Source organism: Natator depressus, chromosome 1 (genome assembly GCF_965152275.1).
Source record: "Natator depressus isolate rNatDep1 chromosome 1, rNatDep2.hap1, whole genome shotgun sequence".
Taxonomy (NCBI): domain Eukaryota; kingdom Metazoa; phylum Chordata; order Testudines; family Cheloniidae; genus Natator; species Natator depressus.
The window spans coordinates 221,642,858-221,669,526 of NC_134234.1; the positions used below are offsets into that span (position 1 = coordinate 221,642,858).

Genomic DNA, 26,669 nt, shown 5'->3' on the forward strand with positions numbered 1-26,669 from the left:
GATCCCATGGTGACCATCACTGAAGAAAACCATCCTCTTCAACAATCCCAGCCGGACCATAGCACCCGGCACGTCAGCGCGCCTCCTTAGCCCCACCAGGGGCCAGGGCAGGTTTCCGTCCCGCCCTGCCCTCGGCCTGGCGGTGCTGGGGCGGGCAGGGCAAGCGCCTCGCGCAATGAAAATCCGGGTGCATGGACGAGGGGGCGGGGGCCGGGTTGCTCCATCCCGGGAGAGCCGGGCTTGTTAGCGGCTTCTGCAGGGACGCTCCTCACGGCAACGCGGCGTCGCATGTGCACCCAGCGGCCCCTTGGCCTGGGGCTCCCGCCAAGCAGGCAAATAGCCCAGTCACCAAGGCGCCGCGCCGCTGTCCAAGGTACTGAACGAGCCCCGCTCCTGGGCGCGGGGCTGGATTTTCCCTCCCCGGCGCTCAGGGCCGGGCCTGGGGCGATGAGCGTCCGTGGCCGCAGGATGCGGGGAGAGCCGGTTACCCATGTCTCGGACTCGAGCTGCTGGTGAGCTGGGAAAGCCGAGGCGGGGAGTAGAAGCCTTGGGCGGGGCAGGGGCATTCCCATGGCTGTGCAGAGCGGCGGCTCAGGCAGAGGCCGGCTCTGTGCTGCGAGGGCTGCCTGTTAGCTGCAGGGAGGGGAATCGAGATTGTTTGATCCGGGGCGGGGGGGGGACCCCCACATGATCCATGTCCCACGTGACGTATTCCGGGGCTTGGAGAGAAGTGGGTGCCCGCAGCCCGCCCTGCAAACGTCATCCCTTCCTCCGGCAAAGGGAAGAGGCACAAGACAAATACCGTCCGCTCACCCCGAGGCATTTACACGTCCAGGCAGCAGAGCCGCGGGCAACATGCAGTGTGGCCTCCACCATGGCGGCTGCCTTCCCAGAGCTGCTGTCCAGGGGGGCGGCTGAGAGGCAAAGGGACAGGCGCTTGCCCCTGGGCCTGGGAAGAGGTATGTGCATTGGTGGGTAGCGGGTGTTGAACGATGTCGTGATTCCGGGGGGGGCTACGGGGGGGTAGTTCCCCTCCTTCGGGATAGAAATGCGGCGGTTCTCTTCCATTGCTTTGTTGCCGGCGAGTTTTGCCAGCCCTTCTTTCAAAGCTGCCGTAGTGTTAGGAAGAGGATGGAGTCCCCGGCGCTAAACCGATTCTCCTGAAAGCAATGTGCAGTTCTGTAGAATAAAGAAGAGAAGAGGTTTAACCAAAAAAAAAAAAAAAACCCACCAGAAGCTAGGAGGGGCTCCGCACTTTTGAAAATCAGGCCACTTATTTGTGTGCCTAAAGATGGCAGTTCGGCCTCTGCTTAAAAATCTGGTTAACGTCCTGCCTCCGGTTAAAATTCTTCAGCCCAACAGCGGCTTTCCTTCTTTTGTTCCCGTTTTAAAACGTGCTTTTGTGTTTCCGTCTGACTGTTCCGGTAGTCTCCTCCTCCGCCTGAAAGGAGCAGGCTGTGATCTCTTTGCCGGGGATGGGGCACTGGAGCTACCTGGGAAGGCCTTGCAGAGCACGCAACCACCTTTGCTTGTCGGCAGACAGCAGAGGCTGCAAGTTTTGTTGCCTGCAATTCCATGAATCGGAACCATGTTCCCTGACAAGTAAGGCAGTATGTGGAGTTCAGCCGGCTGGCTTTTAGCGCTGTGAAAAGGAGTGAGGGTTGCACAGTGCTGTGAAAGGGGGGAACTGACTGGGCCTGTGTGTGAGGCGAGGTTGGAACAGCCCTTACTTCTCCCCGGGCCCAGATTTTTTAAAAGGAGTGCCCGAATTCATGCTCTGAAGGCCTAAATAAGTGTCCTGATTTTCAAAAGAGCTGAGCACCAAGCAGCTCCTCCTGAGGTGAATGAGACGTGCTGGAGGCGTAGCATTTTAAAAAAAATCATTTATTCAGGTGCCTAAATATGGATTTAAGAGTCCAGCCGTTGGCCCCCATTTTAAACATCTTGGCCTTTAAGATCTTGAGCAAGACTTCTGTGCCTCAGTTTCTCCACTTGAAAACAAGCACCCTAAAGCTCCCATTCACCAACTGTAAAGTGGGAATAGCTATTCCACAGAGGTGTGGAAGGGATGTAATAATTATTTGTAAAACATTTTTAAGTCCTTTGATGCAAGGCCCCATAGAACTGCAAAAACCTATTTTAATTTCTTAACTGTTAGAAAAGTAACTTCTAGTAAGAATTTAGCAATCATTTCTAAAGTACATATAAGTTTGTAATTTTTTAAATAGGAAAATCACCAGTCAACATTTTGGTAACAATGATGCAAAAATTTATGTTAAAGTTAAAGGGCCAAATTTGCTGCCAGTGTAAATGGTCAGAGCTCCATTGACCTCAATGGAATTTCATCCATTTACACCCTATAAGAAAATGTCAGTATTTCACTTTTTCCAAGTGTACAGAATTAAATCGTACAGGATACATTTTAGAATATGTTAATATATGACATAGCAGTTGCCACATGGCATCAGATCAGTGGGCCATCCAGTTCAGATTCATGTCTCTAACCATGAACAGTACCAGATGCTTCAGAGGAAGATACAAGAAACCCTGCTGTATGCAGCTTTGGAAAAATTTTAAGGAAGTTTTCTTTGAATCCCCAAAGAGACGTGGGTTTCAAAACCCTCCTCTAGACAAAGCCTTCCTCTTTTTCACTAACTAATGCTCTCTTGAAAACAACAGGCCTGATTACAATCTCACTTACACCAATATAACACCATTGACTTTAGTGGCTTTACTCCTGATTTACACCAGCGTGTGTGAGATCAACATTATGTCCAATTTATTAAATAAGTTAGACTTGTCGAGTTTTAGATCCAAAGACTGATGGTTCTGCTTGATAGTTTTAGGACTGCTTCATTGTATTGTATTATTGTTATTAGCCCTATGAGCCAGAAAAATGAAAGCAATTCTTCAAAATTAACTTTAAAAATGCAAATGCAATTCAGGAACCAGAGAAGGAACCAGATGAATAATTGCTTGGCATATTGTCCTTCATACAAGTATAGCACAAACACTTGAAAGAATTAATAATATAGAGCCCTGTACTCTCCTTCATTGCGCAGCACAGAGGAGAGTCAAAAGCAGGGCTTGGAAACAGCCAGATCATTCCCTAACGCAATACCACCACCATCTCTCTGAAACTACTTATTCTCCAGAATCTCCGCTTTTATTTTAAACATAAATAAGTCCTTAAGTGTTATGGTTGCAAAGAAAACCCCAAAAATGTGACCCCTGTGTAACTAATGCATAGATGAGTCTACACAGAGCATGGAACAATAGACGTGAGGGGTGTGAACTGCCCTATTCATCTCAGAGAGGGGTTAATTCAGAGGTACAGTGATGATTATTTAAGTGGCAACATTGTTAACCATTTCATTCTTCCTGTGAGAAAGGGGAATCACAGATCTGCACAATTTACTAGACTAACATCTCACTTTGGTGCCATAAATGGATGGTGTTTGAGAGATAGCACCTCTTATCCCCCCGGATCAAGAAGGGGTCCTGCCCAAAGAGCCTAGCTGAACCAATGGACACATTGAAGCCCCACCGAGGGGGAACCAAGTGGTATGCCAAATTCTATGTTAAAACTAGAGCAGAACAGAAAAAAAATGGTCAAAACAGTTTGTCAGAAAAAGCTGTTTCAATTAGTTATTTTTTGTAAAATTATAATCACTTCAGTGAAAATTCCTGCAGAGAAAAAAATTCAAAACAAAAAAAAATTCATTTTGGAAAGTTAGTGATGAGAAAGACTTCACAATTTTATTTTGGATATTATATAGGGTTTTTTTTCCCATTTTTATTATTTTTACATTACTTCATGACATATCAGTAGGCATATTATACAGTACCAATCTCATAATAGGACATAATAAATAGTTGAATATTCTGTTTTTATTTTTAAAGTCATTAAGGGCAGCTGCTACTTAATACTGAGTGAAACATCTTATCTTTTTCCTGGATCAAAGTGTCTCCTGTTTGTTTTGTAATGAAAAAGTCTAACACTTTAACACATTATGCACTACTACTGTTACCAACATGTCATGAAATAATGTAAAAAGATAAAAAATGAAATGAACTAAAATAAAATTCTAAATGAAATATTGACATTTCAAAATTTTCAAAACTGAAATTCTTTGGAAATTCCATATTGCAGAAAATTGTAAAAGATATTTCTTTTCATTCCAATCTGGAACAAAGATAAATTTTGTTGAAATTTCCCATGAAGCACAAATTCCAAGTTTCTACCAGCTCTATTTTGAACATTTGCACAGTCTACTCTGAGTGGCATCCTATTTTGGCAACTCCCATTGGTGAAACTTATTTTGTGGGCCCCCGGTCAAAGGCCTTGATTCTGTTCTGATTTATATCAACATAAATCTGGAGTAACTCCATTGAAGTCAATGTGTTACACTGATGTGAGATTAGAAACGGCCTAGTGAGTTTTAGAAGCAATTTCCCTCTTTCATTTATTTTCCCCTTGGGGGTGGGTGGGGGGGGAGAGAATAGAATCCATAGTTATATTAATTTATAATAAATGTATGTTAATGTGTCAAAATTTTCACCCATTAATATTTTCTTGGGCAAAAATCCAGCACTCCACAATCTGAGTAACTTCACCAGGGGCTGGGCTGATGCACAAGAGCAGGGCAGAGAAACGGACTGTCTCCAGCTGGGCAGCCGCTCCACATAACCTTCTCCTACACAGTGACTGCACTGGGCTCCATAGGAGCTTACGTAGCTCCCCGCCCCATGGTGGCTGAAGGATTAAGATCCTTACAGTATTCAGAGTAGCAGCCGTGTTAATCTGTATTCGCAAAAAGAAAAGGAGTACTTGTGGCACCTTAGAGACTAACAAATTTATTTGAGCATAAGCTTAGTCTCTAAGGTGCCACAAGTACTCCTATCCTTACAGTAGCAGTTCCTGCCCATGCCACAAAAGGGAGACCCCCTCCTCAAAAGAGCTGAGCTCTGTGCCGAGGATGTGCAATCCACACACAGCCCACCAATATCCACCCCACCGTTGTTGGAGAGAACTGCACCTGTTATACTGCATTTTGTACTCTCAGAGGTGGGGGGGGGGGGCATGTATATTGGTGCTGGGAGGTGTCACTGCTTTTTGATGTGATCTTTCTAGGAATCTCATCTTCGCCTAACTGACCCTCCTTAGTTTGTTCTTACTCAGATCAGTTACTGGATCCTCACCTCCAACTGAGTCTGTCAGCCCTTCAATTTTAGGGCTTTCAGTCTCCTGGCTATTTTTCTTGGAAGCAGCTTGAAGCAGAGCTATTACCCCCATGCTATCTTAGGCCTTTGTACTTCCCCTTTCCATCCCTGTGCTCTCCCCTTTATAGCAGGTCTTGTTTTCCCTATTGGTTGCAGCTGTGGGTGCCTGCCTCCAGGCTTGGCAGCTCTGGCAGCTGCGTGGAGGGTGTGATCAAGCTGCTTGTTCGTAAACAGGAGAGACCTTCCTCCCCCCTCTCTCTGTGTTCAGTATGGGTTTTGTAAACCCCATTGCAGAGGCCTGATTCTTCTTTATACTGAAGCCACTTTATGGCCGTCTGGCAGTGGAAGGGAGTCTGAAAGTGCATGTAAATATGAATTACAGACACTATAAAGCTTCTTTTCACTGCCAGAACAATAAAGCAGCCCCAATGTAAATCAGAATCAGGCTTCATTCATGCATCTACAGCATGAAACAAATATTGTCAGCCCACAGCAGGATCTGTAACCACCCCCTGTTATCTTGTATATCATTCAGTTAACACGGGAGGTCCCTTCTGACGAGAGCTGGATGAATCATGGATTTTTCAGATTGGGAGCCAAGCTGAAAAATCTAGGAGGGGGAAATCTGGTTCAATTCAAACAAACCAATTTTAAAAAAAAATTGTCAAATCAAAAAACTAAAAAAAAAATCATTTTGAATCAACTGAAACAATTTTGGGGGACTCAAAACTTTGTTTTTCATTTCAAGTCAAATGTTTTAAGGTATTTTCCACCCTCTTTTGTGTGCATGGTTTTTTTTAAAAAATTGGCCAAATTTGAAAATAAAAATGTCGTTTTGAAATAAAAAGCCAAAAGAAAACATTTCAACCTTTTCAAAACAATTTTTTCAGGGTTTTTTTTTTCTTGGCCAAAAGTATTCGTTGAATTTGCCTCCAATTTGCAAATAGTTTTGAAGCCCTGAAAATATAGATATTTCAGGGCTTCAATTTCAGCAAAATTTCTATTTGCCAAAAAATTCCCCCAATTCCACTTCTAATGTCAATCTCTGATTCTGTTAAAGAAAATGTTCGATAAATGTACTGAGATTGGCCACATAGCTCCTTTTTCAACCAGCTTTTTTCACAATTTGTAAATAGGGCAACAGAAATCCAGGTACTTAGCACATTTGATTAGTTTGAACTTAATGTTGTAAAGCTTTCAAAGTAAAGCTTTTGTAAAGTAAAGCTTCTTTTGAAAGAAATAAGTCATGTGGAGGTCTCATAAAGCCAGAAAATCATCTTATCACCTTAGGGGTTTTTTTACTATGTTAATAAGTATATATCAGGATCATTACAGATGCTTTCTTAGGTGCAATGTAGCTACTCAAGATTTAGAGCCATAGAGTTTAAGGCCAGAAGGGATCATCTAGTCTGACCTCCTGTATGTCACAGGCCACTAGCACTACCCAGCACCCACACTCCAAGCCCAACAACAAAAACCAGACCAAAGCAGCGCAACACACAGGAGACTAGACTATAATGTACCACAGGCAGAGCGTAGGAGGAACCAAGCTGCACCATTGCCTGAGGTCCAAGCAATAGCAGGGAAATGTTTAAGTGAGATATACCCAGATAATCCTGGCAAGTGATCCTCTCACTCATGTGCTGCTGAGGAAGGTGAAACCGCCCCGCAAGGTTGCTGTCAATCTGACCAGGAGGGAAATTCCTTCCCAACCACATGTATGGTGATCAGTTAAACTCTGAGCATGTCAGCAAGAACCTGCCAGCCAAGCTCCTCAAAGGGAAAGGCTTAGAGAGAGCCTCTATGGCCATGGAGCCTGGATGAGATGCCAGATTTTGTGCTATAGATGTTCCAGGGCCAGGATTTAGATCCAATGTAGAAAACCAAATGCTGCAGTCCTTATGAAGTCAAGGGTATTACTCCACACATGTTTAAGTGTAACTGAGAGGAAAATTTGGCCCCTGATATCTTTCATTGACTCTTTTGGGAGCATTAAGCACAGTTGCATCTCTAACCAATTACAGATATGAAAGTAAGTTGAGGGAGTGGGAATAGTTAGGGTTAGAATGACTGGGAACAGCCCACAACATATTTGCTAGCTCCACCCCCTGGTGTGGCCATTACTGTTTTCTACTGCACATGTAAAAATCTGTCTGAGACCTTCTGTGCTCCTTCCCATTAATCAAGCAACAGAAAAATTGTTCCCACCAATGCCAAGAAGTCTGGAACAATTTGGCTGCATTGTATATTTTAGAAGAAAATGCAATTTCTAGTAGCTGACAGAAAGGATGTTACCATTTCTAGTGTTTGAAAAGCCAATATTTCGATATCGTCCACTCTGGACATTTGAATACCCATAGCACAGCCAGGCAAACACTCTTCACATTCTCAAATGCCAACGTATGAAGGGAGAAAGGAAAAAAAAAGCCAACTATTCCACTCTCAAAAGATAGAACACTTGGTGAAACGGGTCTTTAAATAGTACCATTAACGGATTGAAGGAGGAATCTTCATCAATGACCAATCACAATAAGTAAATAAAAGAAATGGGCCATAGACACTACTAAATTCTTGCAATAAGTATAATAAGTATTATTATCACTTATGTAGTGCTGTCACATCCAATCACTTTATGGCCAGGATTTTCAAAAATTGACAAGTGATTTTGCCCAAATTGAGAAACCTTAAAGAGGCCTGATTTTCAGAGGGTGCGCGCTTGCTTTCTTGAAAATCTGTGCTTATCCCACTAAGGCAAACAATGTAGCTTAGTGGAGCACCACTAGGCCTCAGGAGAACTGGGTTCTAGTCCCACCTGTGTCACAGTCATGCTGGGTGACCTTTGTCCCACCAAAGCACCTCTCTGTGCTAGAGTTTCTCCATCTGTGAAATGGGGATCATGACACTGACCTTCTTTGTAAAGCACTCTGTGATCTATATTGGAGGTAGGTATTATTGTAAGGTAGTTTGTCTCCTGAATACCCATGTGAGGGAGGGAGGTATTATTATGGGAATAGAGACAGAAAGATCCAGTGACTTGTCTAAAGCCACAGAGAAGTTAGTAGCAAAACTGGGGTTAGAACACAGGAGTATGTGACTTTGATTCCTCTGCTTGTACTACTTTGTCCTCAGGTGTAAATAGCCCAAGGGACTCAAGTGTAAACATACATATAGTGGGAGTGGGGGCCTCCTTTCAAATCCCAGAATAAACAGGAGCAAAAAATAAGAAATGATAGTTGTAACAAGCAAATGTTTGTGTGTGTTGGCAGAGGGCCTGCTACATTTGAATATGCTGGAGGAATTGTCAGCGTTAAATAAAGCATACCCCATTAGGGGCCAGAATCTGCTCTCCAGTGCTCTAGATTTAGACGAAGGTTTCTAACCATTAGAGGAGTGAAGTTCTGGAATAGCCTTCCAAGGGGAGCAGTGGAGGCAAAAGGTATATCTGGCTTCAAGACTAAGCTTGATAAGTTTATGGAGGGGATGGTATGATGGGATAACCTAATTTTGGCAATTAATTGATCTTTGACTATTAGCGGTAAATATGCCCAATGGCCTGTGATGGGACACTAGATAAGGTGGGATCTGAGTTACTACAGAGAATTCTTTCCTGGGTGTGTGGCTGGTGAGTCTTGCCCACATGCTCAGGGTTTCAGCTGATAGCCATATTTGGGGTCAGGAAGGAATTTTCCTCCAGGGCAGATTGGCAGCCTTCCTATTCACAACACTGTAATTCCAGTGATTTCAATGGGGCTGCTGGACTGTGGATTAACTCTTATGTAACTCAGAGCAGAATCTGGCCCTGTTATTCTATCTGCCTCATAAAGCCTCAGTTTTGTCAGTTAAAATTGCCTGTGGGTAGCCTCAGATTCCCCAATAATGCTTGATATTTTCTAATGCAGGTGGGGCCAAATTCTCATTGATGTTAAAGCCCCTTTGGACTGCTCTGTCTCTCTCTAAGGGCTTTAAAGTGAGGGTACATGTTGCTTACAGTTTAAGGCCCTTGTATCCTGCCAAAGCAGACACTCATAGTTTTGCCCATTGATATGCTGGCATTCTTTGCTCGTTTGTGTTGGTCCACCCTCTTTTATTTTTACAATCAGGTCTTTTAGCAAATATCACATGACCTGCTCCACTGCCCAGCCCCACTGAAACACACACATTCACAGAAGGGGCAAATTCTTCTCTGCTGGCAGTTGCCTGTAAAGAAGAATTCTATCACCTGGCTCAGACATTGCTCCTAGAGGCAAGATATGGCAGGAAGCGGTGCACCTCTTTGCAATGTGATTGGTTGTTCTCAGTATTTATATCCCGTGGTAATTGGGGTTAAAGAGATAAGACAAGATTAATGACGGAGAGAATCTTTAGCTCACCTTGGCCATTCCCAACTGCTCAGCAGAAAAACCCTGTTTAGGTTTATGCTACAGCTATAGCCCTGTGCAGCAAATATGCATAACAATATTATTGGACACAAGGTACGTCCTTCTTTTATTAGACTTGGCCCATATCTCCCGCTCAAATTGTGATGGAAAGTTTAAGCTGTATTGTAACAGTTAGCCACTAGGTGGCATTGTGTGAAGAATATGGCCATGCATCTACCTGAGCAACAGAGGCAGTCTGCATCTTTTTCCACAATAAAATTGTTGTTGCTAGTGTCCATTTTGCCCTCGTCTCTGCATGACTAACCTGACGTGGAGTCAGAAGAAAAACAATAGAAATGGCAGTATTTCATCAAAATGTTAATGTTTTCGGAGCTTCAGCTTTGACAGACCATCAGCCTGGCCTGATTGGACGTTGATTTGCATGTTTTGTATCAATTTATTTGAGCAGAAGCTTTCGTGAGCTACAGCTCACTTCATCGGATGCATTCAGTGGAAAATACAGTGGGGAGATTTATATACACACAGAACATGAAACAATGGGTGTTTATCATGCACACTGTAAGGAGAGTGATCACTTAAGATGAGCTATTACCAGCAGGAGAGCGGGGGCGGGGGAGAGAACCTTTTGTAGTGATAATCAAGTTGGGCCATTTCCAGCAGTTGACAAGAACGTCTAAGGAACAGTGGGGGATGGGGGGGTGGAATAAACAAGGGGAAAGTTTTACTTTGTGTGATGACCCATCCACTCCCAGTCTCTATTCAAGCCCAAGTTAATTGTATCCAGTTTGCAAATTAATTCCAATTCAGCAGTCTCTCGTTGGAGTCTGTTTTTGAAGTCTTTTTGTTGTAATATTGCGACTTTTAGGTCTGTAATCGAGTGACCAGAGAGATTGAAGTGTTCTCCGATTGGTTTATGATTGGTTTTTCTTTTTGCGAATACAGACTAACACGGCTGCTACTCTGAAACATGTTTTGTATCGCAACTAAACTCCATGAGGAGATGGGGGAGGTGCAGGTTAATTCCCTCTGTCATGGGCAGGGAAGCTGAATATATTTTAAATCTTTTGCCTTTGGAGAAGAAAGCCCCAGGAACAATTATGCTGTGGTGCTGGCTAAGTTTGATGAGCATTCTATACCATAGCACAATGTGATTTATGAGTGAGCATGTTTCTGCCAGTGTGTCCAAAAGCCTAGGGAATCTGTGGAATCTTTTATAAGAGGCTTGTATGACGTGGCAGAAAAGTTATTTTAAAGACAAAAAGGAAGAGCCCATTAGAGACAGAAAAGCGACTGGCATTTTTAGACAAAGGGCTGTCAGAGAGACTGAAAATGAAAAGAGATTTAATCATAGGCATCGACTCTATGGGTGCTCCAGGGCTCAAGCACCCATGCAGATCAGCTGTTCTGCGGATATGGGAGGTGCTTAGGGGAGGGCAAAGAGCAGCAAGTGGCAGGCAGGCGGGGGCCTCGGGGAAGGGTGTGGAGCGGGGGCTGGAAGAGGCGGAGTGAGGGTGGTGCCTCGAGGGAAAGGCCAGAGTAGGGATGGGACCTCAGACGGAGCGGGGTGGAGCACCGCTGGGGAAAAATAAAAAAAAGTCAGCACCTTTGGATTTAAGCCTTCACGATGCAGTAGGAACGGCAAGACAAGATGTTTGCAAACCAAAATATAAACTAATGGCCACCAGAAAGAAACCTAGATGAAGTGACTTAGAAAAAGAGTCACATCAGCAAAAAGCAACTCATAAATCCTCGAGGCATGATGGAGTTAGCCCTAGGCAAAATATAACACTTTTCAGACTCGATGCACAAGATTTGGGAAAGATCACAGTCCAAAAGATGATTGCTCAGCTAAAGGAGCCAAATACCGTAAATACACAAAAATTTGACATTTTGCCACTGTCCGCCACACAAAGGCAATACTGAAAGTGACCACTGAGAGTCAAGAGCCATTTTTCCTGGGATCAATCATGTGTAATGACACAGAGCCAATCTAGAGAACTGAATATTTGTGGAAAAACTGTTCATCTTAAAATAGATTTGAGTGCAGATGTACATTGTAACAGTCATATCAGGAGTTGTAATCAACTTCAACCCCTCCCACAGCTGAAACTAGCAGATACTGTCCTAGGTGGCCCTGGAGGTATTTTGAGCTGAATTGGACAGTTTTCCACAGAAACATACAAAACACAAAAGCTTTAATTTTAATGTGTATGTGATTCAAGGACTGGAGGCTGAGAATCTCCTCAGTGGCAGTGTGGTTGCCATGATGGGTGAGAAAGGTGGAAGAAGTTGATGGAATATTTGGTGATATTGGACCTTTAAAAGGAGAGGCTGTAGAAATAATCTTAGGAGAAAATGCTGAACCTTATGTGCCACACGGAATTCTTATCCTGTTACTTTATAAAGAAGAAACGGAGTTAAAGAGAATGGAAAAGCATGGCATAATTGAGAAAATCTTTGAGCCAACTGCACGGTGGGTAGAACATCTAGAAGTACATCTTTTCTAAAGTGGCTGGAGCTACTGTATTCTCTATGCTAGATGCCTCAGGTCATTTCTGGCAAATTCCCTTACCCAAAGAGATTGTTAGATTGATTACATTCATTACACCATTTGGGAGAATTTGCTTTCAAAGATTACACTCTGGGATTACAAGCGCTCCTGACATTTTCCAAAGAAAGACGTCCAAGCTACTAAACAATTAAATGGGATTGTTGCTTATGTGGGTGACATATTAGTATATGGGTCATCAATGGAAGAACATGACAAAACTCTCAGTGAAGTTTTGAACTTAATCCGTGAGTCTGGACTCAAGTTAAATAAAGAAAGGCGCGTTTTCCACCTACACCAAATTGAATCGCTGGGACAAATAATAAACAAGGATGGAATTAGTCCTGACCCTGAGAAAGTAAAAGCAATTACAGAACTGAATGCACCAACAAATGTAGCAGAACTAAGATGCATACTAGGGATGGTAAATTATCTTCACCAATACCTTGCCACAGTGACTAAACCACTGAATGAACTATTAAGGTCCAATACATCCTCGCTAGGGGGGCCAAATCAGGGGAATGCCTTCAAAAAGGTAAAAGAAATTATCTAAGATGCTTCCGTTTAAAATTCTATGATGTAAACAAACTCACAATGGTCAGTGCTGAAGCCAATAGCTATGGCCTTGGTGGTATGTTGTTGCAACTACATGGATCTGAGTGGAAGCCAGTTGCTCTCTGCTCTCATACACTTACAGAAAAAAAATCTGTGCAGAATGAAAAGGAGTGCCTGGCAAGGGTATGGGCATGAGAGAACTTCCACAGATATCTGTGTGGGTTGGGGTCCTTTACACTGATAGCTGACCATAAACCTCTTGTAACTCTTATCAACAGAAAAGATTCTGAGATGCCAATGTCTGTTGATTAAGCTAATGCAATTTAACTCAGTCATTGAATATATTCCTGGTACAAATCTGATAATAGCAGACACACTGTCACAGAGCCCAGCATCACACTCAAACGCCAATAGGCTAGAGGAAGATGCAAAGGTTTACATTAGGGCTGTTGACTAATTGCAGTTAACTCATGCGATTAACTCAAAAAAATTAATCGTGATTTTAAAAACTAATCACGATTAAATGTCGTTTCAAACGCACTGTTAAACAATAGAATACCAATTGACATTTATTAAATATTTGGATTTTTTTACATTTTAAAATGTATTAATTTCAATTACAACACAGAATAAAAGTGTACAGTGCTCACTTTATATTATTTTTGTTACAGATATTTGCACTGTAAAAATGATAAACAAAAGAAATAGTATTTTTCAATTCACCTCATACAAGAACCATAGTGCAATCTCTTCATCATGAAAGCGTAACTTACAAATGTAGATATTTCTTTTTGTTACATAACTGCACTCAAAAGCAAAACAATATAAAACTTTAGAGCCTACAAATCCACGCAGTCCTACTTCTTGTTCAGCCAATCGCTAAGAGAAACAAGTTTGTTTACATTTACGGGAGATAATGCTGCCTGCTTCTTGTTTACAACGTTACCTGAAAGTGAGAACAGACATTCGCATGGCACTTTGGTATCCAGCATTGCAAGGTATTTATGTGCCAGATATGCTAAACATTCATATGCCCCTTCATGTTTTGGCTACTCAAGGTATCACAACTAAATACAACGTTGAACAAATAGATTAGCATAAGTAGCACATATTCTAAGGGACAATTCAAGATGAAGCAGCCTGTTAACACCGCTGAAATCATAGGACTAAAAGGGGAGTTGTGGGTTACATAGTGTTGTAATAAGTCATAAATCATATTAAGACCAGGATTTTTAGTGTCTAGCAAAGTTATGAATTTAAGCTCCCAGGCTACCCCACAGACCAGGACACATCAACTCAAAGCGGCACCAGGCCCCCTGCCAGAACAACAGATGCAAACCCTGCAGACATATCTCCGCTGCTACAATGATCAGTACCCCCAAAACACACCTTTCAAAATTCAGGGGTCCTACACATGTGGTGTACCTCATCCAGTGCACTAAATTCCCCTATAACAGCTATGTGGGTGAAACCTGACAATCACTACACTCTCAAATGAACTCATGCAGGAAAATGATAAATGACAAAACCACCACATCACCTGTGAGTGAACACTTTTTACAAAGTAATCACTCTATATCGGACCTCTCAGTCCTCATCCTCAAAGGAAACCTGCACAACACTTTTAAAAGATGAGTTTGGGAGCTTAAATTCATAACTTTGCTAGACTACTTTGCTGTATGAGGACAATTAAATGAGTTCAAGATGATTGCTCTGTCATCCCCAGTGCTTTGAGAGGAGAATTTCTAGACCTCATCCATGAAGGATATCAAGGACCAACTAAATAGCATGAACAGGTCAATCAGTCAGTGTGATGGCCTGGAATCAGTAAGAACATGACAAAATAAAGTATCCTCCTGTGAATATTGCAGAACTAACAGACCAGCACAATGTAAAGAGCCTCTAATGACAACACTTCTACCAGACAGATCCTGGAAGAGGCTAACAGCAGACTTTTGTGAATTCAGAGGACATTACCTAGTTGCAGTGGATTATTTTTCTATATATAAGGTATTTAAATAATATATTTGAAAGATGCAATATGTCTCAGTATTATTGAGCAATTAAAGAGCACAGTAGCGCATTTTGGTATTCCAGGACAACTAGTAATAGACAATGCACAATTCACCGCAGCTGAATTTAAGTAATTCCAAACAAAATATTATTTTGAACACATCACTAGCTTCCTGTATTACCTGCAAGCAAGTGGAGAGGCTGAGAGAGCTGTACAGACAGCCAAGAAAATACTGAAGCAGGAAGATCCATTCCTAGTTCTTATGCGCAATAGATCAACACCATTAATTGCTACCATTTATAGCTCAGCCCAACTCCTGATGGGAAGGCTACTCAGGACCCATTTCCAACCCTGTAAAAGATTCTAGCCCCAAAGAGGCCCAGACATCAGAAGAATAACCAACTAACATCAAAGGGCAAAAAGAGCTTAAGAATACTTTTGTAAAAGACATCTGGAACCTGGTGGCCCTGTTTGTGTCAAACTGGATGGAGGAAAAGGATGGAACACTCCAGCTGTTGTGAAGTAAAAAAAAAAAATGCATCACCCAGATCATACACTATTGAGACAAACTGGGGAGTTCAACAGTTTGTTTCAAAGATTGTATAATCACTGAGCAAACTCTGCAAATTGTAGATGAAGAATAAGGAGAAGATTCACCTATTCCAAACCTGCCGGAGAAAGCCATTGCCAATAAAAGACTGTCTAGTCACCAAGTGGCTGTATAGTTAAAAAACAACAGTGCCATTTAAGGATGAGTAACAGATGGAGGCATGTTAGGATTAAAAGTTAATTTGAAGAAAAAGTTTTAGTTTTAAAATTGTAAAAATGCAGAAAAGAAAAATTAAAAAAGGGGAGAAATGTGATGGACAGTTTAAACTGCATTATAATGTTTAGTCCCTAGGTGGGGTTGAGTGAAGAATACTGCAGCACATCTTTACCCAGTGCTGAAGATTAGATGGCTAGAGGATAGATAAAATAAATTTGTTGCTGCTAGCTTCCATTTTCCCCCTGTCTCTGTTTGACTAACCTGACACCAATGATTTCCCCTGCAGTCTAGGCCAGGGGTAATCAATTATTTTTTGTCAAGGTCCAAATTTCTTGGTCAAGGTATAGTCAAGGTCTAGACTCCAGAGAAAATAATTTTAAAAAAACAACAATAATGATGATAATAAAAGTAAATAAAAAGGTTTCAGGGTCTGTTCAAAAGTGTCTGGCGGTCTGCATTTGCCCCGTGGTCCACCTGTTGACTACCCCTGGTCTAGGCTGATGCCTCATATGGAGGTGTAAAATGCGCCCATTTGTATCTCATGAGTACATGGAAGTTGTTACCAGCCGCTGGCTGAGCATTTTTCTGTGTGAAAAGTGCTGATGGTTACAATCCAGTTCCTGGTGGAAAAGTATTCCCATCACAAACTATCTCTGCATTCAGTACCAACCCAGCTGCTTTTGTGAGCAGTCTCTGAAGAAGGACTTAAGACACAAGGGCTCATATTGAGAGAGATTCCTTCTGGCACAAAGTTGAGGCATATCAGCCGGGCAGTATGTGGAAGCTTCCTATGCTGCTGCCTTTGCTGTATCTGTACTGGGGATAGAGATGTTATTTCTGTGTCCACAGCTGTTGATCCAGTTCCTTTCACCACCACTAAATCCGCTATAAAAGAAAATACCTATGTGCCTGTGAGATCATACTAGGAACTTTTACCACCGCTACCATGGTACATCGTGTATGCACAGTAGTCAGAGCAGACCTGCTGCTGGCATCAGACAAACCTTCACTGCATCTTTAGCTAAATATGGTGCATATCTCAGCCAGCCTGGATGTGTCAGGGTTGGAAACAATGGCACAGAGGCTGCAGGTTTGATCCCTATTTTATTTGATTTGTTCTTTCAATTTGTAAATGAAGTGGGGGAGTTGGTCATTTTCCACTTCCACTGTAAGACACGGGGGGAGTGCTGCGGGGTAGGTACACTCCATCCCATGTGCCGGGTCACGTATGGTGAGAAGGGAAAGAAAACTGTATAGCAGCCAGTTAAGTCCTGTGTTCATGACCCTGACTATAAAACATGGCAGTACGGCGTAGTGGCCAGAATCAATAAGGGAATCCGGACCTAATGGCCAGAATCAATAACGTAACCCACCTCGGTGGGATTGTGTGGCCGAATGGCCTTTGGGGAATGGGGCACTACTTAGGGGTGTGTGGCGCCCAGGGTGGGGGGACTCAGGCCTTCCCTGCTCCTCTGAGTCCCAGCCCAGGGCCCTGGCAGCAGTAGGGGTGCTCACCACTGAGTCAGCGGGGATCCTCCTGAAACACACTGACTAGTTCCCCGGTTCACTCACTGGAGAAATGTCTATGTTCCCTGGGCTGCTTCCTACCCTTTCTCCCTTCCACGGGTTTCTGGGGCCCTCAAGTGGTGTAGCTCCTGATGGCATGGTCTCTTCTCTGGGCTCATCAGGCACCGCAGAGTCCATCTGAAGCTCTGTGTGCCATGGCTGTGTAACCAGGGCCTGTAGCAACTCCCTGCAGAGAGCCTGCAGTCTGCATCCTCCTCCTTCAGCAACCTGCCCAGAGTGAGTTGGGCTGCTTCCTTTTATACTCTGCCTCCAGGCTGAGCATGCACAGCAAAGTCGGAGGGGCAGGGTTTCCTCAGCTTGCCAGGCACAGTTAACCCTTTCGGGGTTGGTGTGGGGTAGGTACACCTCGTCACAGGGCAACAGACAGCACCTCACCTCAAAATTGGAGCTCTTCAGAGCTTTCTTGCGTATCTGAGGAGATGTCAGGTGCAGGCCAGCCTTAGTAGCAGAGCTGGTCACTATGCATGCTCATCAGTAGCAGGCTAGCAGCAGGGACAGAAACCAGCATGGTATTAACGTGATTACAAAAGCAAGGATATTTGGAATTCCTGTGCCACACAGGACAGTCTGGCTTCCCTGGGTAACTTTTTGCCATCCACAAAAAGCTAAATAGAAATGCAAATGTATCAAGTGACATTTGTTTGCCCAGTAACTTGTACTGATTAGTTGGCTATACAGTATTACATACTATTATTGTTACTCTGATAAATGAGCATCCAGTGCATTCTTTGTAATGGGAAGACAATGCTCTGCAGAATATACTTGCTATTGTACACTCCTGATAATACTTTGGGGAAGGTAAGATAATACTTTGAATACAAACATCAATGTCTTAACGAAACCTCACTCAGTGCTCAGATTTCATGCAACTATCATATACTGATCAGTCTCGTAATTGATTTGATTAGCATTTTAATCTGAAGAAAGGAAAGAAAAATGAGTCATGCCTTTGCATGAGTCACAAAGGACAATTTATAGCATGAATTAAAATAGGTTTCCTTCGTGAATCAATACATACATTTTTAGCTGCCTAAACGACAACAGAACTCAGAAAACCATGTTTCTAATCATGACGGTAAATGCATAATTGCCCTGTAATCGTGCTAGACGTCCTGCTAGTGGAATGATAACAGATTTCTTGGGGTGCCTCAGGTAGTTACTGGATTTGTAATCACCCCAAACACACCAAGAAATCTCTTATCTACAGCCAGGCACTCACAGACCACAGAATATGCTCCAAGGAAAGTCCAGGGTTCACACCTAAACAAACTTAAAACAACTTTCACCAAACAAGGACACCACACCATGGAACAGGCCACCCAAATGCCCTGAGAGAACCTACTTCAATACAGAAGGGAAAAAACCGCACATCCCTAGTTGCCACTGACCACCCCACAATGGAACCCCTATGGGGTATCAGTAAACAATTACAACCCATACTTGATGGAGACCACATCCTGAAAGAAATCTTTCCTGAATCCCCCCATTTCTGACCTTCAAATAACACCAAGCTCATCATCAGAAGCAAGCTCCCCACAGACCAGGACCCACAAACTCAAAGAAGCAGCAGACCCTGGTGAAACAACAGATGTAAACCCTGCAGACAGATGTCCACTGCTACAATGATCAATACCCCTCACCACTCACTTTTCAAGATTCATGGGTCCTACACATGCCTATCACCATGTGTGGTGTACCTCATCCAGTGCACTAAATGCCCCAACTACAATTGTGTGGGTGAAACCTGATAATCACTATGCTTGCGAATGAACTCACGGAGGAAAATGAGAACACACTATATTACCTGTGGGCAAACACTTTTCACACAGTCACTCTATATCTGACCTCTGAAGTCCTTGTCCTCAAAGGAAACATGCACAACACTTTCAATAGACCAGCCTGGGGTCTTAAATGCATAACTCTGCTAAACACCAAAAATCATGGACTTAATAAAGACACTGGGTTTATGGCTTTGTGACCAGGGTCCCAGGGAGCTGCACTGAGGTTACTCAATTAGGGTCAACTGAAAAGAATGGGGCAAACAATCCCCAAAGCTGGTAGATAGTCCAATACTTAGATTTACCAAGCCAGCACAAAACAGCTTCTATATTACCTTACTGGTTACCCAGAAGCCAACAACACCATTTCCTTAAAGCAACCCAGTCTCAGGCCTCCACCCAGACACCCAAGTCAAATATGATGAGGATTACTGAAAATCTTATTTATCATATAAGAAAGTTCTACCAATCCCAAAGGATCAGACACATTACCTCCCAGGTTAAGGAATATTTCACATCTTACCCAAATACGCACTTACAGCCAATTCTTATTAACTAAACTAAAATTTATTAAAAAGAAAAGAGAGAGAGTATTGGTTAAAAGATCAGTATACATACAGACATGGATACAGTTCTGAGATCAGATTCATAGTAGAGATGGTGAGCTTCATAGTTGCAAAGAATTCTTTCAGAATTACTCCATAGGTTATACTCCAATGTTCATATTCAGGGTGAACTTGATAGGACTGGAGATCTCAGTCTTACGACTTAAGCTTCCCCGGCATGAAGCATCAAGCAGATCTGAGATAAAAAGGATCAGGACCCAAGACATCTTTGTATAGTTCCAGGTCTTCTCCTGCCAGCTCAGAGTCCTTAGGTGAACAATAGGCAATTATGGAGACTTTGAAGTAGACCTATTTCCCAAGCATCACCAGTAATTAGCTACACCGATTAACATAAGGCAGTTTATCCATTAGGCAGTTTATCACAAACTTTAAAGAGACATATAGACAATGACATTATTTCACCCAAGATTCATCTAAATGTTAATATTCCCTTTTGATCTCTGAATCAATAGCTACAGTGACAGACAGTCTAACACCTAACAAGATATAAGTACACACGTACAATTAGTATCACCTCTAATTCTCTAACAATACAGGTTTTCATTTCAAAGTTCTAGCCCATCTAACATGGAATGGCCCTAATTACCATTCACATACTTTTCTAACATGTCTCTAAAGGTTGTTTCTGGGTCATTTAGCCTGCGAGCCACTTAACCCTTTCTATTGACACTTTCTTGGCACACTGTTATATAATTGCAATGAATTTTATACAGTGGTAACAGCAATGATTTGCATGGTCATATTTTAATCAGATAATGTCACAGGCTTATTACAACAATCTATAACCCACTAACCCCACTTTTTGACCTATGTCTGCAAAGGTGTTAACTGGCCACTTCACCTTGAATGGTCTCTTACAATATGTGTTAACTACTTATGCTAAACAATCTGTTCCAGCTTGTATTTAGCTGTGACACTCGAAGTACCCTTCCCAGACCTTAAAACAAGTTCTGTATAGCTCAGAAGCTTGTCTTTTCACTAACAGAAGTCAGTCCAATAAAGGATATTACCTCACCCACCTTGTCTCTCTCATAGATTGATCTGTTCCAAAACCAAAAGGGACCACTGTGATCATCTTGTCTACTTCCTGTATAACACAAGCCACAGAACGTCCCCAAAATAATTCCTAGAGCATATTTTTTTAGAAAAACATCCAATCTTGATTTTAAAATTGCAAGTGATGGAGAATCCCCCAAGACACTTGGTAAGTTGTTCTAATAGTTAATTACTTTCACTGTTAAAAATGTATACCTTATTTCCAATCTCAGTTTGTCTAGCTTCAACTTCCAGCCATCAGATCTTTGCTAGATTGAAGAGCCCATTATTAAGTATTTGTTCCCCATGCAGGTACATATAGACTGCAATCAAGTCTCCCCTTAACCTTCTCTTTGTTAAGCAAAATAGATTGAGCTCCTTGCATCTGTCATTAGAAGACATGTTTTCTAATCCTTTAATCATTCTCATGGATCTTCTCTGAATCTTCTTCAATTTATCAACATCCTCCTTGAATTGTGGGCACCAGAACTGGACTGATTATTCCAGCAGTGATCACACCAGTGCCAAATACAGAGGTAAATGCTACTACTACTTCTACTCAAGATTCCCCTGCTTATACATCCAGAGATCGCGTTAACTCTTTTGGCCACAGTGTCACACTGGGAGCTCATATTCAGCTCATTATCCACCACGACACCCAAATCTTTTTCAGAGTCATAGATTATAGGATAGAGTCCCCAGTCATGGAAGTATGGCCTATATTCTTTGTTCCTACACATATACATTTACATTTAGCAGTGTATAAAATGCATATTGTTTGATTGCTCCCAGCTTGCCAAACAACCCAGACCGCGCTATAGCAGTGACTTCTTTTCTTCATTAAAAGAAAAGGAGTACTTGTGGCACCTTAGAGACTAACCAATTTATTTGAGCATAAGCTTTCGTGAGCTACAGCTCACTTCATCGGATGCATACTGTGGAAAGTGTAGAAGATCTTATTATATACACACAAAGCATGAAAAAATACCTCCTCCCACCCCACTCTCCTGCTGGTAATAGCTTATCTAAAGTGATCACTCTCCTTACAATGTGTATGATAATCAAGGTGGGCCATTTCCAGCACAAATCCAGGTTTTCTCACCCCCCACCCCCCCCACACACACAAAGTGACTCTCCTGCTGGTAATAGCTTATCCAAAGTGACCACTCTCCTTACATTGTGTATGATAATCAAGGTGGGCCATTTCCAGCACAAATCCAGGGTTTAACAAGAACGCCTGGGGAGGGGGGGGTGGTGGTAGGAAAAAACAAGGGGAAATAGGCTACCTTGCATAATGACTAAGCCACTCCCAGTCTCTATTCAAGCATAAGTTAATTGTATCCAATTTGCAAATGAATTCCAATTCAGCAGTTTCTCGCTGGAGTCTGGATTTGAAGTTTTTTTGTTGTAAAATAGCGACTTTCATGTCTGTAATCGTGTGAACAGAGAGATTGAAGTGTTCTCCGACTGGTTTATGAATGTTATAATTCTTGACATCTGATTTGTGTCCATTTACTCTTTTCTTCATTATTTACCACTCTCCCATTTTTTATATCTGCAAACTTTATCAGTGATAATTTTATGTTTTCATCTATGCCATTAATAAAAATATTAAATAGCATAGGGTCAAGAATCAATACCTACAGGACTGAACGAGAAATACCAGTTCAGTGATGATTCCCCATTCACAATATCATTGACACCTATCTGTAAGCTGCCGTCCTACATAGATGCTACTTCCTGGGGTGGCGTGTGTGTCTGATTCAGAGAGATGATAATAATAGAGAGTTCTGAGATTATAGCTAGAGTGGATGGCTCAGTAGTTGAAGCATCAATTTTGGAATATCTAGACTCCCTTGAAGGGCAGGTTCACACTCTGACAAGATTAATTATGTTTCTATCTTAGGGTTGTTTTTTTTTTTAAGGTTCCTATCACCTTAGTGCCTAAGCACCAAACAAGATATAAATAGAACATTGAATTAGCCCATCATCCTGCTGATAACATTGGGTACCATGTTATTTACTGCATAAGGGACTTTCAGATAAGATCTTGGCCTCTAGCTTCAAGATCTCCACAAACAGATTGCTAGAGTCAGGATACTAAACTATATTTAGGTACCAAGTTAAGTGACATGAATTTCAAAAGTGCTGAGCACCCAGCAGCTCCCATTGGCCACAGGTCTTATCTGTCCTGCATGGACTTTAAAGATCCCATTGGACTATTCAGAAGAGTAGAGGCTTGCCTGGATGTTCAACACTTCCCCCTCTCGCTATTAGTATGTGCTTTATTCCAGCTGCTTGCCATCCACCCCAGAAGTGGCTGCCTTTCACTGGTGTATAGATAGCTTTTTACATGATTTGGGATCCTTCAGTGTTAGATAAATATAAAATATTATTATTATCATCATCATCATTTCCATTAGAGCCATTTTTGCTTTTCCAATAGTAAAGCAACAGCCACAAATGCATGTCCAGAAAACAGAGCTATAAACAGGGAACTTTGAGTAGGAGTTCTGTTGGAGGGGAAGGGAGGAGGATAGCCCCTGCTCCTTTGGGGGCAGTGTGTGAGTTTGTAGTGAAGTGATGACTCACCAGCATGGCGCCTCCTGCTGGTCGTCCTGGGAATTAGCTCATTCAGCACTCGGCGCACCCTCGCAGGCCAGTGTCTCACCTGCTGCTGGCCCTGTGTCCCTCCTGGATCCTGGTGCCCTTTACCTCGGGGTTCTGCCCCAGCAGTACGCCTATGCTCTGGGTCTCCCCTCCCAGGGGAACCCCCAGTCCTCTAAACCCACCTTGCCTAGGTGGCTACTGCTGTCATCATTTAGCCCCTGTTCACTGGGGAAGACTGCAGTGTAATGGCCACTCATTGGCAAGGACGGTTTGGACCTGCTGCCTTTCCCTGCAGCCCACTACCTCTCTAGGCCGCAGCCTGGGAGGTCGCCAGGCCTGAGCTCCCCAGCTCAGCCTGCCTCTTCCCCAGCACTGCTCTGTCCACAGTAATCTTTGCTCCTTCAGGCAGCTAGGTCCATCTCTCTCCAAAGCTAGAGAGGGACTCCTTCAGCTCCTTCCCCCAGCCCTCTTATCAGGGCCAGCTGGGCCCTGATTGGGCATGGCCCCAGCTGTGGCTGCTTCCCTAATCAGCCTAGCTTGGCTGCTTTTAACCCCTGTTCTCCAGGAGTGGGGCAGCCACCCCACTACAGGGTGTTTGTGTTTTTCTGCGTTTTTTTTGTGGGGGGGGGTTGTTTTGGCGCTCTGTACCTCAGGGGAGCACCCGACAACCCCATGTTCATCTTTATAAATGATTCTGTGGTATCCAATGCAAAGTTTGTCATGTTGGGTGTCTTCGGAAGACTCATGATGCACTGAGCATGGTTGTTATAATGATGTTATAGTAATTGTTACAGTAGTGTTATAGTAAGGTTATAAGTTATAATTTCATATATATATATAGTTATGAGGATGAAAATGTATTTTCATGGCTTAAAGCAAGCCCAGGCAAAAACTCTTCAAGAGCAGAGAGGCAGTTCACACCTCATCAGGGCAGGTATGGGACAAACCCAGCCCAGCCTCACAGGAACAAAGGACATTGGCCTAGGCAACAACAAAAGGATCTCTTAGACTCTTGAGGGAGTCACTCCAATTCCTTTTGTCAGTTTGGAACTGTGATGAGGTAATGCTCACCTGACTCTGAAGGGGGGAGGGCAAAGCCAAGAGGGAAGAAAGGACATGATAAAAGGGAGGGACATTTGCCATGCTCTTCCTCTCTCTTCCGCCTACATCTACAGACACCACACAAAGTGACTGAAGTGCTGATCAAAGGGGAGAGCCTGGCTGAAGAGCAACCAGCCAGCCTGTGGTGAGAAGCATCTAAGTTTGTAAGGGCACTGAAAGTGTTATGATTAGTTTAGAATGCATTTTGCTTTTATTTCATTTAACCAAATCTGACTTGTTATGTTTTGACTTATAATCACTTAAAATCTATCTTTATAGTTAATAAATCTGTTTGTTTATTCTACCTGAAGCAGGGCGTTTGGTTTGAAGAATGTCAGAGACTCTCCTTGAGATAACAAGCCTGGTACATACCAATTTCTTTGTTAAATTGACAAACGCATATAAGCTTGCAGCATCCAGCAGGCATAACTGGACACTGCAAGCTGGAGGTTCCTAGGGTTGCATCTAGGACCAGAGATATTGACTAGTATCATTCGGTTGTACAATCCAAGGAGCAGCTTACATGCCAGAGGCTGTGCGTGAACAGCCCAGGAGTGGGGGTTCTCACAGCAGAGCGGGGTAAGGCTGGCTCCCAGAGTCAAGGACTGGGGTGACCTAGCAGATTGCCAGTTCAGATAGCAGCAGAGGGGAACATCATGTTTGTTTGTTTGTTTGTTTTTCCTGTTCAATTTGTAGAGACTGGTAGGGGACACTGTGCTGTGAGAGAGGCAGAGCCCTGTTTAGGGAATGGGACATCCCTGATTAGGGGGCGGGGCTTCCCTGATAAGAGGTCCTATAAAGGCATCCAAACAGTTAGCCAGCAGCATCAGAGTAAGTAAATAGCTGTAAACGGGTGTTTGGAAGAGTACAGGGGGAGTGTGTGGTGTTCCAGTTTTGTTTTGGTGTTTGTTGTGGGTTTTGGTTTTGGATTGGTTTTTTGCTTGACAGGAGCTTAGACGGGAAGATTATGACAGACACAGAGGCAGCAGTGGTAGTGACCCACGCAATGGAAGACACAATGAAGATGACTGGATATGGAAGCTGCAGGATGTACATTATCCTGGAACGTGTACCTTGAAAAAAGCTTTGGTGGTATGAAGTGCCACCTGATGGAACTGATGTAAGAGAAGATCTGAGGTTTGGAGATGCAGGTGGAAACTATGATTGAGTTTCTACGGGGATTCGAGCAGATGATGGAGGGAAGGCAAGAGGAGGCTGAAGGGAAAAGCTGAGACTCGCGGATGCAAGCTGGACTGAAGAACTCAGAGGGGAGATTGTTGGGCGAGGAAAGTAGCCAGGGGAAGCATGTGACTACAAGAACCAGGCAGAGGAAAAGACCAACTAGCAAAGGAGAAATAGAGCTCGGGAACAGGTTTGCCAAGTTGGAGAAAGAAGAAAGGGCTCAGCAGGCTGTAACTGAAGGTGGGAGGGCAAGGAAGAAGCGAAGAGTGGCTACTCCTATAAGAAGATGGGAAGAGCCAATAGAGATACCCTGAGTTCAGAGCCTCAGGAGGATACAGAATGACTCACAGAAGATTTCAAGGGAGAATAAAAGACAAGAGGACTTGCAGCCAGAAAGAACACAAGGAAGGCCAGAGAATCACACCAGCACCAGGAAGAGGCCAGTCTGCATGACTGGGGACTCCCTATTAAGAAGGACAGACAGGCCTGTCGCCAGAGCTGTTCTGGAGAACAGAAGGGTGTGCTGTCTGGCGAGAACTAAGATACGGGATGTTGTGCTGAGGTTGAAGAAAAACCTAACGGGAGCAGGAAAGACTTCAGTGATTCCCCCTCACATGGGAACAAATGATACAGCTAGATTCTCACTGGACTGTATCAAGGGAGACTATGCCAGGCTGGGGAAGACGCTTAAAAAAATGGATGCTCAAGTGATCTTTAATGAGATTCTACCTGTCCCTAGAGGAGGAGGACGAAGGTGAGACAAGATTATGATGATCAGTAGATGGCTCAGGCAGTGGTGCTATAAGGAGGACTTTGGGATGTTTGACCACTGGGAGGCATTCATGGGCAGAGAACTGTTCTCATGGGATGGAATCCACTTGAGTTGGGAGGGAAATAGACTTCTGGGATAGAGGTTGGCACAACTGATTAAAAGAGCTTTAAACTAGGAACTTGGGGGAGACGGTTGGGAGAGGCTCATGTAATCGCCACACCTGATTTTAACATTGAGAATGAAGAAAATCAAGTAAGAGGATACAGCAATGGAGAAAGGAACAACAGTGGCTAGGAGAATGGCCATTAAGAGGAAAGATAGTGCCAATACCAATGAAGCTAACAGTCAGTACTGGCAATACTGGCAGTAAAATGACTGTATCTAACCAGGCAAGAAACCTGGGTGAAGCCAAGCAGCAACAATTAAAATTTTTGTACACCTTGCAAGGAGCCTGAGTAACAAAATGGAGGAACTAGAACTACTGGTGCAGGAA

General features: G+C 43.2%; 1 protein-coding gene across 6 annotated transcripts in view; it reads left to right on the forward strand.

The window, feature by feature from the left end:
* The first annotated feature begins 251 nt into the window (after window positions 1-251).
* Window positions 252-26,669, forward strand: part of GPR19 (G protein-coupled receptor 19) — a 33,832-nt gene continuing 7,414 nt past the window's right edge. Inside the window, exons 1-3 of one of the 6 annotated variants that reach the window (XM_074936208.1) lie at window positions 313-373; window positions 20,873-21,047; window positions 25,171-26,158. In XM_074936208.1, the coding sequence (XP_074792309.1) occupies window positions 25,854-26,158 (305 nt within the window). In that variant the 5' untranslated portion in view covers window positions 313-373; window positions 20,873-21,047; window positions 25,171-25,853. Of the gene's footprint in view, window positions 513-654; window positions 960-20,872; window positions 21,048-25,170; window positions 26,159-26,669 lie in introns of those variants that run through there. The other 5 variants (XM_074936225.1, XM_074936207.1, XM_074936230.1 and 2 more) reach the window with 5 other exon arrangements.